The following is a 12,478-nucleotide window of genomic DNA, read 5'->3' on the forward strand; positions in this document are numbered from 1 at the left end:
AAACGAGTCAAGCGGCCCTCACTGTTCACGCTTCTGTTCCCTCGAAATCAGTGCACGGCCATTTGACAGCAACCCTCGTAACTTGACTGAAACCGAGAGTTTGGTGTACCTCTTAAAATAATTGTTATTAAAAAAACAACCGGACTTACTTTTTGTGGACTCGCATCAATTTTGGAGGAGGAATAAGCATGGAAATTCGGAAGAGAAAAATGTTCACCACCCTATTTGTTAAGCTTGTTAGTTTTTGCTAAAGACAAATTTCCTCTGTTCAAATTCTTTGAATTCCTCTGTTTGTCTCTGGGTTGAATTTAGAAAATGAATGTGAAAAGTTTCCTAGGTACATTTTTTAAACGTATTCGCCTGAGTGCAGCTGCGTTTGACGAATGTAGACGCAGGCTGGAATTCCCATTTCTTTCAGTAAGTAACAGCCATACTAGTAGCTGGGGACGCAAACCCGCTTAATCTTTCTGCAAACTAATAAAACTTCGTTAAACCCACCGAAGTCGCGGCGATTCCATTGGGACGAGACAAATACGCGAGAAAAGAAAAATCGTGCAGAAACTCTTGGTTTTGTTTACAGGCAATTTTAAATCATCAGAGATGAGAGCCGGTTTTATTGCTTGAAAACGTTTTCCTTTGATAATGAGAAACTTTATGCTTAGAAATATCTTGTTTAAACCAATTTTTGGCAGTGGTATGACGATTTATTATCTGCTATTGTGTTTAAGAATGATTACAGTCTTTAGTTTTGAAAAAAATTCGTTCCTAGCTTCGCTGGAATTCGAAAAATCGGTAGACCTGGGTTCGAATCCCAGTGGAGCTAGAGAGGAGTTTTTCACAGCTAAGGACTGTAACCATTTTGGATAAGCCTACTAGATCATAAACCGAGTAATAAAATTCCCTACATATTATGGTATTACCGATTTTGGAAATTACCGATGATAGAAGAGTCCAGAAACAAAATTACTGATATTATAAATAATGAATTAAAGAAAATACTTTGATGATCATAATTTTCATTTTATTCATTTATCATTGTGAAACAAATTTTTTAATTGTGTAAATTGTGTAAGTTTGTCATTTGAATATTTTTCAGGCTTGGAAATTTTATAGTATCGGATATTTTAATTATATTGTGAGCAATGTTATTTCGTAAATTTTCAATTTCTATAAACGATACTATCGCGAACTTCGTACTTTGAATATTTTCTTTTTCGGGAATGTCACAGTGTCAGAAATTTACTTTTCGATATTTTTCATCCATCCCTTATTAACAATTGAGATCTTCCTATACTGTAAAACCCTATACAAAACTAAAATAATTTTAGCTTAACTCTGTATATAGTTAAACTTTATAGTGTGAAACTCTATATGAAGCGAAATATTATTTTTAGGAGAAAATGAACTCTAGGTGATTAAATTTTATACGAAACAAAATTAAACAATTAAATTCTATACGAAAAAAATTCCACACGATAATCTAAAAATATTGAAAGAGCATTATTTTGTGTAGGGTTCTGTTTTGAATGTAAGATGTGACTATATGTTTACAAAATAAAATGATAACAAAACTGAATTGAATTTTCTTCTTTAGAATTTAATGATGTCAGAATTTATCAAGGAAGACTTAATTTTAACCGAAAAAAAAATTTATACTTTCAGTATAATTTTGTAGTATAAGGGTATAGAAACTAAAGAAATTGTTTTAATTCTTCGTAGGCTTTTATAGATATAAATAAAAAGTTTTCTTCTGTAATGTTCTTATTTGTATAGAATCGATACTGTTTCAATATAACCTTTTTGATTTAATGAAGAAATGTCGTTTTTTCAATTGCAAAGACGTTTAAACGGAAGTTTATTTTCCAATGTTAAGACTATTTCCGTTTTTATTTGGTTTCTGAAGAAACTATTTGCTCGATTGGTATTTTTTCAATTGTTAAGAATATTTTTTCACCTTAAGAAATTTTTGTTAAATCAGCAAAACTTATTTTGCGTCAAATTTATTGAAATCGTTGAATTCGTTATTTTTAACAGAATAATTCTAGAAATTAAAAGAATTTTTTAATGATAATACATTAGGTGTGTATGAATATTTACATCATCTGTGAAGAGGATTGAAAAATCTAAAAATATTAAATTCCTGACACAGTTAAATTCTGATAAGAAGATAACATTTGATGTATAAAATTTCAGAAATTATAAATTTCCCATAAACTGCAAATCTTCCAATAATAAAATTTCCAATAGTTTACAACATTCACGAATTTGAAAATGCTCGAAATAAATTTGCCAAAATTTTAAAGCATCCGACACTACAAAATTTTCGACAAAATCAAATTTCCGAATTATGAAATTGATGGATCCAATCAATTAGGAAATTGTTTTAATAATGAATAATTCCCAAATAAAATAATGAAGAAATAATAGTCAAATTAAAAATATGTTTATCAAATAAAATGACATTCTCTGAATTATTTATTTGTTTCGTATTTAAGATAGTAATTGCTTGTAAAAAATTTGCACAATTCACATTAAAAGAGGACCCTACCGGCCGGCTTATTATTAACATAATGAATAAATACCTACTTAAACTTAAACTTAAAAATAAAATAAGCCTATTCTTATTTATGTTTTAAACTTTATTTTGTATCGTTGAAACTATCATCGAAATAATATTTAACAAATACTAATGACCATTTGTATAATTTCCAAAATGTTTGTTCAACTTTTTTAAATATTAAATGAATCAAAAATGATATTAGGCAAATGGAAAGTACTGACTAAGCGTTGATAACTCTTTAATCAATATTAAAAGTCGACTATCTTAAATGCCCTAGAGGCTCGGAAATGAGGTCGATAAATTAAGTCCAAGCAAGGCTTACTGACTACATTAGAGCAGCGCAGTGATGCTCTAGGCATAGTAAAATCGACTTAGACAATCCCTCCGGGAGAAATCAAACCATCTGAGCTAATTTCGCGGTTATCGTACAAACGATGTCACTATATTACCTTGCAGGAAGTAAAAGAGAGTTTCAAGAGACGAGAGAAACGAGCAAAACGTTAAGGTTGAGTTAGGTCATTACTGAGTCTATCCCCAAGGGTGGCGCCTATTAGTAACAGCTTAAGTCTTTAGTCTGAATAAGCGAATATAAAAGACGATAATATTGAGCCAAAATTACGGTTTAAGTGCTCTAACAAAAAATTTTTAACTTCTTTACAGACAAGATGGAGTTATGAATTAAAAATTTGGTTGAATTATATTTTTTCTGAATAAATATCTCTTTTCGATATCCTGAGAGCCGTTCTCAACGAAGTGAAAAGAGAAGATCTTTTTAGAAAAATTTAATTGAAAAAATAAATAATTCATAGCTTCATCTAGTCTCTAAAAACAGTAAACTTTTATATTAAAAAAAATGCAACAAGAAAGATAATTTTTACTCGATACAGATGAAATTTAATGAAATTGAATTGTCTAATTTGTACTTTAAAAAATGATCTGCAGCAACAACAACGGATGAATTTTCAACGAAAATTATGAATTTTCTACCGAAATAGATCAGAGTTGAATAAAATACATGAATTTTTTAGTTTAATAGTTGAATTTTTAAATGAATAGTTTAACTTGCAGCCAAAACGATGAGTCTTCAACGAAAAATGAATTTCCGACCTAATTCGTCAAATTTTCTACAAATTTGGTTAAATATTCAACTGACACGATGTACCTTCAACAACGACAAATTATTTTTAACAAATTATTTTTTCTAAAGTATTTCAAGTTTAAACAAGATATAAAGTTTTCAACAATAAAAAATAAATTCTCAGCGAAAAATGTATCATTAAAATATTCATTTGAAAAAATTAATTCTCAGCCAAAAATTAAACGAATCTTTAACGAAGTTGCAGCTTTCTCAACAGAATAATAACATTATCAACTTAAACACTCGAATTTTTTATCGACTTAGCTCTTAAACCAGGATAATTGCATTTTCTGATTTGCTTCTATAAAGTAAATTCGCATTTGATCCAACAACTAGAAAAATGAAAAGTTTCTTGAAAGAAGAGAAAAAAGTATTTGAAAAAAATCTTAATTCAGAGGGATGAGTTAAAAATCAGCCAAGGTTATTTAATTTTGTCAACATTCTACCCTTTCATTCTCATAAATTTTAACATAGTAGGTCGTTATATACTTCAAAGAAATATCAAGCTCCAACGAGAGACATAATAAGTCGATGAAAATTGCTGAGTAAATAGATGAAAGCAGTCACAGACATAACTCACAGCTCATAATTTTGTATTGCCTTTAGCAAATTTCACTTGTAACCATATCATGAAGAACTTTCTACCAAGATTAACTACTTTTTAATTCCCTTATTAAATTCGTCTCTCAGAGTAATTTAATTTTTAATATTTATATTAGCTACCAACTACCGATAATTATACTTATAGAAAAATTTGAGTCAATTTAAAAGATATTTATGACTTTCAGAAATTTTTAAGAAATTGTGAAATCTTTCATAAAATTTTGGAAATCTTTTTAAATCTTATCCTAGAAATAATTACTGAAACTTACTCAAATTTAAATATTCTATTGAACTTCATTATTTACAATTAAATTTTTATTGAAATTTTCTTAGGAAGCCAAAGAACTTTTTTTCAATCTTATTAAATCCTTGAAAAATCCTAAAAAGCTTCCAAACTTTTTATTCGAAATCTTTTGACTCAACATTTTGTTATAAATTTTTTTAGTATTGCCAGTTTTTTGTTATTTTTTGATCATTTTAATAATTCTTAATATCTTCTAAACTTACTCGAATTTCAAAAAATCTTTATATGTTGCAAAATTAAAATATTTTGCCTATAAATTTTATGCGCTCTTTTTTAAAAATTTTAGAAACTAATTTAATGTGTTTTGAAATATTGTGTAATTTTTTCTTAAAATTTTTTCTTTCAAAGTGAAAAATCATTAGAAATTTTCTCAGGATTCGCAAACAACATTTTATACTGAGATTGTCCCATGAATCATACAAAGATTTACTTATTCTTTTTGAACCTTTCAAAACTCTTAAAAAGCTTCGTATTTTCTTTTCAAAAACTTAAAAAATATATGTTTTTTCTTGAATCATTTCAAATGTTTAATTTTATTTTATCCTTTGAAAAACTCCTACATATTCTATATATCTTTTAGAAATACACGATTCGTAAGAAGTGCCAGTTCCTTTAGTGCATATGATACTTTTTATAATAAATGCACGATTTTAGATGTTTCTTTTATCACTGGTATGATTACTGCTCACACGGAGAAATTAAAAGCTTTATTTCAATTTTAATATGCATTTAGGAAATTTTTTAAGCTAATGGTAATTTACTTGTATTTTATGGTAACATATCGCTTTGAAATTGTTTAATCCTTCAAACAATATGTCAACGCGATCAACTGATCGCTTGATAATTGTTATTATTTACCTGTGTCGACACTTTTCACTTCCAAGGGACTATGAAGTGAAATTTTAGCCCTGCTTCGTAAGCGTTGAAAAGTACTAAAATCATGCATGCGTCGAAAAAAAGTTGTTTTACTTTCACGCTTCTCTGAATTAAATTCTGAATGGATTTCGACAATCTGATTGTACAGAAAGGTGTACCATTCAAAAGAAAATTTTAAATTGGAATATAAGTCCGGCCAGGAAGAAAGAAAACGCTATTCAATCCTAAAGGGATTTTTAAAAAATATGTATATGAATAATTAAAATACCTGGCCGTCTGTTTTGCAGGGGCGGTTGGTGGTGAAGGTGGTGACGAAGATGACAAGGAAAAGGAGGAAGAGGCCGAGAGGGAGAGGCAAGAGGCCATCAAGGAAGCTGAGGACCGACGAAAAGAGAAGCACCGTAAAATGGAAGAAGAACGGGAAAAAATGCGACAAGAGATCAGGGACAAGGTCAGACAAACTTTTTATCTTACTCAATTGCCTTTTGGGTCGTTTTATAAAACGAGATAAAACGAGAAAGATTGCTCTCTCTCTCTCTCTCTCTCGTTAAACTTTACCCCCTATATCATCCAATTTCCAGGTTCCTATCGCTTTCTTTTCCACTGCTGTAAAAACTTTTCACGGGATGCCAACTGCTTTTTAATTTTCGCCGTTTATTTTCCAAAAAACCTCTATCACAAGGATTTAATTGGAACTCTTCAATAACTCTTTAATAGTGCTTTAATTAATACATAAAAAAAATTGCACAACATATTTGATACTCCAACAGGGGGCTTGTAGGTCAGCGAAAATCTAGAAATCAGTGAAATGTCAGAACATTTTTTGTCGGGGAAATTTTTCTAAATTGAGTAATTCAACTCAATTCGATGGGTTTTAGATTCTTAGGCATTCCATAGAATTCTTTTCAGTTTCCTTGACCTTTTATGAACTTATTTTTAGACTTGCTGAACTCACTGAATTATTATCATATTTTAGAATTACTTTCAATTTACTTGAATTTTGTTTTCATTGCCTTTGGAATTTAATGCATTTCATTAAATTCTTCTGATTTCCCTTAAATGCCTCTATATTCCCTCCAATTTCACTTAAATAATTGGAATTTTTTGGATTTTAAAAACTTTTTCTGTTTATTTCAATTTTTTTTAAATTTAACTTTAATTGTTTTGATTTTTGATAAATTTATCCTGATTTCGTTAAATTTCGCCCCGAACTTTTACACATTTTATCCAATTCTTTTAAATTCTAAGGAGCGTTAGTAACATTATTAATGTTCATCAGATACTTTTAATTATTTTTTGATTTAGATAACTTAGAAATTACAAAATAAGAATATTGATCATTAAAAATTTACAGTCAAAGAAATTAAAAATTAGTCATAGAATAGAAAGAGAATTTTGAAAATCAAGTCTTGCGACCACCTGTCCAAGTTGCCCAATTAAAGAAAGAAGATTAAAGTGGTGTAACTATAATATCGATGAAATCAACTTTTTATGCTTATCTCCTATTCTCTTTCACAAAGTTATGAAAACACTTGAGCTTAAGAAGTTGGTAAAGTTGGTAACCGAAGGATCCAAAGTTTTATATAAATCATCTGATGTAAGAACTCATTTTCTGCAGAGTTTGCGAAAAATAAAAGGCAAAGTTCAGGAAAAGTTAAGGTGTTTGAGAAACATGAGAAATCATGATAAATATGCACTTTAGCATTTCCTTAGTTGAAACTAAATTCTTAAAAAGAAAGTTTGAATTACAATGAAAAAAGGTCAGGAAAGTTCTAAAGGATTGTTAGAGACAAAGGAAGTACTATAGTAAATTAAGGGTCTTTAAAAGCTACTTTGACAGACGTAATTGAAAGCCAACGAGAGCCTCGAGTGCTTCGACAATTACGGGCCGACGAACGATCGACCGTAACGCTAAGAACAATGTTCTGACGCTATGTAAAAGCGTCACGCTAACCCTTAAAAAGAAACGTGTCGAGATGCATATCTTTCTCGTCAATGGATCTTGAGTGGCCTCGTAAGAAAATATAAAGGACACGTGTAGCCTTCGAACTAACGACGTTCTCAAATATTGTTAATGTCTTCTCTACCTTGAATGAAGACATTTGCAATATTTTTTTTTTATTTCATTAAACGAAAGTTTTAGTTTTACTTCTTTCTAAGAATATACTGCATGCAGGGTCAGTCTCTAAATTAATGTCTTTATTCGGATTTTTGTGTGATCTATAACATATGATGACTTTGTAAAGCTCTTCATTTGGGATGATTGATAGAGAGAATTTTCAAGCTGCCTTTGAATTACGCTTACCTCGATATTGGTTTATCTTGACGGTACAATAATTAGAAAAATGTAATGATTTCTAAAATATGAGGGCTTAGACTCAAGCCACTATTGACACGTAATGACATTCTTTTTAGGAGTGCAACTATTTTGCCAGTACAGTGGAAAAAATCACACTAATTCTACCATTTTGTCAAGTTTCAAGAGATTTTTAAGATTTTACAAATTATCAAAATACCTCAATGGATTTCTAGAAACTTTACGATATAACAAAGGTTTCAACAGATGACAAAAGGGTGTAAAGTATTTTAACTGATTTCAGATATTCTATATGGTTTTAGAGCTTTTAAAGTATTTTAACAGATCCCTCGGGATTTGAAGGAATTTCGAAAATTTCAAGGAATTAAAAAATGGCAAGGAATTATTCAAATCTACCAGAAAATATCAAAGGATTTCAATTTTTCAAGGAAACTTGTGGAATTAAAATTATTTCTTCAAAATATTAGGGAGTAAATTAAATGGAATGAAATTTGCAGGAACTTCTAGGAAATTCAGTGTAGTTTGTCAAATTTTGTGGAATTTGATGTGGTTTTAGAGAATTTAAAAGATTTAAGGGATTTCAACATTTCCAAAGGATTTGAAGGAATATATTAAGCTTTAACACGTTTCGAGGAATTCGTGTATTTAAAAAAATTTTGTCAGATTATGAAAAATTTTAAGATATTCAAAAATTTCTAAGGGTTATGAAATGATTTCATAAGATTGCGAAGAATTTAAAAAATTTCAAAGATCACAGAGTATTTTAAAAGAGTGCAAGGGGCCTCTTAGATCCTATGCGACTTTGCGGTGTTTCAAAGGGTTGACAAACTTTGTAATTTTTACAGAAATTTCAACAGATATTACAGATTTAAAGATATTTTACGGAATTATACTCATTTTTTTGGGATTACTGGAGAGTTTTCCAGATTCAAGGGATTTAATCAGTTTTGAGGATTTTAAAACAATTTATAAGATCTTTTAACATTTTTAAAGGGCTTTGAAAATTGCATAGGATTTCAGAAAATTTCCAAGGATTTTAAAAAGGCTGCGTCTAGTTAGTCTTCCTGAAAATGTAAGGGAGATGGAAAACTTCATGTAAGTCGTTCCAAAAGTTCGGGGCGACTAGTGATGTCCGGGATATCATTTATATTTAAAATATTGCTAGGGGCCTTATCAGAACATATGGGATTTTACGTGATTTCAGAGTATGTGAGATGATTCCAAATATTTTATCATTTTTAAGAATTTTTAAAAATATTGAAGATTCTAACATGTTTTGCTGAATTTCATTAAATTTTTCTGAAATCATAAGGGATTTCCGAGGTGGAAAGTGTTTTTTAAATTTCAAAGGATGTCGTAGGATTTTATTAGTTTAGGGTTTTTCTTAGTTCGACGCAATTGATCTCAGAAGACATTCAGAGGAATTTTTTTGGATTTTAAATAATTTTGTAGAACTATAGAAAATTTCCAGAGATATAGAAACTAGAAAGAATTTCACATTTTTTTACACAGGATTTCAAAAGAAATTTGAAGATTTTAAGCAATTTATATGAATTTCAAGAGATGTAACATAATTGGAGGGTGTTGTCGAGATTTCAGAGGAATTGCAACAAACTTTGAAGGGTTTGTAATTTATTTTAGTGTATTTCAAAAATTTCAGAAACTTCAAGGAATTTAAAAGCTTTTAGTGTATTTCAAAATGTTTTAACTGACTTCATCAGATTTTTTAGAATTTTATAGGATTTCAAGTGATTTTAAAGATTTCATGATTTTAAAGATTTCATGATTTTTTATTGAATTTTAGATGATATGACAGATTTTAAGATATTTTATAGGATTATATTGAATTTTCGAAAAATTACTTAAAACTTCAGAACATTCAAGGATTTCTAAAAAAATTTATAAAATAAATTAAATTTAATTTAAAGGAAATTATAGAAATCTCCAAGCATATCACCTTTCTCGGAGATTCTAGACAGTTCTAGAGGATCTTAAAAGATTTCATGGATTCGTAAGGGATATAATGAATTTTAATGGTTATAAGATATTTTCGAAAGATTGAAACTATTTTTAATTCTTATAAAATTATTATGATCAATGCCTGGTTTTATTGATTGAAGATTTTTTAAAAACTGATTGCTCTTTCTTAAAATTAAAATTGTTCAAGAACTGCAGCTCTTAAGTAAAAATAATTAAAACACTTAAATGCAAATAACTTTTGTTAAAATAATGATTTATTGTTGAACTAATGAGCATAATGTTTATATTATATAACATTTTTAAATCTAATCATGCTTTACAAAGACTTTACATAAAGCACTTACTTCAATTTCTGTTTTTATCGTTATTATGTTTATCGTAATTAGGAATAATTGGTATGATTTTATTTCTTTTCCTGGTGTTGATTTTTATTTAAATAAAATATAATAGCTTTCATGATAAAATTGTGAGTTGCCTGTATATCATGTAAGTAGCAATGAAAAATTCAACAGCTTTTGACGGGTTATTGAACACGTATCCTGTTCATGACATCACGTTTGTAAGGTACTCTACATGTGTTAATATGTGTGAAGAATGCTATCTAGTAGTCACGAACCTCCATGCAAATCTGTCCACATAAATAAAGATTAAAGATAATTATTGTTTCAAAAAGTACGCATTTTCATGCAACTTGGCAATTTCGATGTTGTTCCTGATGTTTAATCTATAATAAAAAAGTCAGAGATTAAATCCAAAGAAATATTTTCATAGCTAGCAAAAAAGCGATTTGGGAATAACGCAAAGTACAAATTACATACGGGTAAGTGTGATAATAGGCTTAGTGTGATTTAAGAAAGATTTTAAATTGGAACGCAATTATTTTAGGAAATGGGAAAAGTCAGAAAAGCTTATTAGTCATTAAAATTCCAGGATTTTAAAGAAAAACCTTGTAAAAGTCCGAGAATTTATTTTCATCTCTTTGGGTAGAAATTTGTTCCATTCTAGTTAAAAATGAAACTGCTTAGTTAAAAATTGATTTTATTTCGCTGAGTTTTTAACATTTTTATATAAAATTTGTCTTTTCTTAATTAATATTTCAGCTAAAAATGTAAATATTACAGTTGAAGATTCATAATTTGAGTTGAGAATTTATCTTATTGATTGAAAGTTTAACTACTTTGTTGAAAACTTTTTTCGTTGCTGAAATTGTACTTTTTAGCTAAAAATGTGATCATTCCGTCATTGGTTAAAAATTAATTTTTTTTTAAATTGGAATTTTAACTACACGGTTGAAAGTTAAACTACTTTGTTAAAGGTTTTTTGTGGTACTAAAATTTTATATTTTTGGATAAAAAATACCTTTTTAGAGGAAATTCGTCTTTTGGCTATTAATTTCAAAATATTGAATCAGATTTTTTTCTTTCTTGACTTAAAATCCTTATGTGTTTAACCCTTAAACGGCCAAAACGCCACTACCGGGACAATGCTTTTCAACGGCCAATAACTAGGACTATTCGACACTAGAAAAAATTGAGACACATATATTTTTATTGCTTAAGATCTCCTCTTTCCGACGATGCCAATGAAATTCCTCAAAAAAATTATTTATTATCCCAAAATGCAGTTTAAACAAAAAAAAACGTGATTTTTCGTGCCTATTTTTTTTGTGAACCATTTTCCAAAGCTTTTCGAGTCTGTAATTAACCTGGAATCTCACTAACCGGTGGAATAAATGTCTAAACTTTGAGAATCCATGGTTCAAAGATCGATTTTTCGTTTTAGTATTTTCAAATTGGCGTCTTAATGGCAAAATTTTTGTGAAAACATTCATGAATTTTTTTGCAATAAACGATGCGCTTTTCGGAAAAATCATCAAGAATAAAAAGTTCTTGTAAGCAGCCAAGGAATACGCCTGAATTTTTTCGAAGCGTTTTGAGCAAAATTTTGGATTTTGCATATGAACAATTTTTTCAAAATTCAAAATTTTGCTCAAAACGTTCCGGAAAAATTCAGGCGTATTTCTCGGCTGATTAGAAGAACTTTTTATTCTTGACAAATTTTCCGAAGAGCGCATAGTTTTTCAATAAAAAATTTCCAACGACTCCGTAACCTTTATTGCACTCTGACATCAAACCACACCTTCACCGCATTGTCATCCTGGGAATTTTCGAGTACACCCAGCAAAAAAAATGCCAAAGCGTAAAGCCTCAAAAATTGCAACAAACTCCGAATCGGAATGGGATTCCGATGAAAATGATGAACGTATCATCATACCTAATCCAGATTACTCTGGCTCTGATGGAGATGATTCATCAGATGACGAGAATTCGAGATCGGAATTTCCCAGACCGAATTTTAAAATTTTTTCACGAATAATAGAATCATCAATTACAAGTGCTACCGTAATTTGGAAAATTTGCAACAAGAATAATATAGCTAAATTGAAAACGAAAGATTTCTGTAAAAAAATTATGTAATAATGAACAATGTCGCCAAGGACTACTAGATTTTGCATTGATTGCAACATGTATTGCTGCTTACATTGTTTCTCAAAATTACATTCTGAAACAGCAGGATCAAAATGATCAAAATGATCTCAAAAGAGACTATCGATATTCGTCGACCTCCACGTTGGTGATAGTTGGGCAACGTAAACTTTGTTTGCGGCAGACGGACGATAGATATTCGTGAATCATTTTA

At 29.3% G+C, this 12,478-nt stretch overlaps 1 protein-coding gene across 5 annotated transcripts in view; it reads left to right on the forward strand.

The window, feature by feature from the left end:
- LOC117168452 (complexin) overlaps window positions 1-12,478 on the forward strand; it is a 792,783-nt gene that overhangs the window by 724,908 nt on the left and 55,397 nt on the right. For 4 of the 5 annotated variants that reach the window (XM_033354110.1, XM_033354111.1, XM_033354113.1 and 1 more), the window contains one exon: window positions 5,769-5,932. In XM_033354110.1, the coding sequence (XP_033210001.1) occupies window positions 5,769-5,932 (164 nt within the window). The remainder of the gene's footprint in view (window positions 1-5,768; window positions 5,933-12,478) is intronic. The other variant, XM_033354112.1, reaches the window with a different exon arrangement.

Source organism: Belonocnema kinseyi, chromosome 2, assembly GCF_010883055.1.
Source record: "Belonocnema kinseyi isolate 2016_QV_RU_SX_M_011 chromosome 2, B_treatae_v1, whole genome shotgun sequence".
NCBI lineage: Eukaryota > Metazoa > Arthropoda > Insecta > Hymenoptera > Cynipidae > Belonocnema > Belonocnema kinseyi.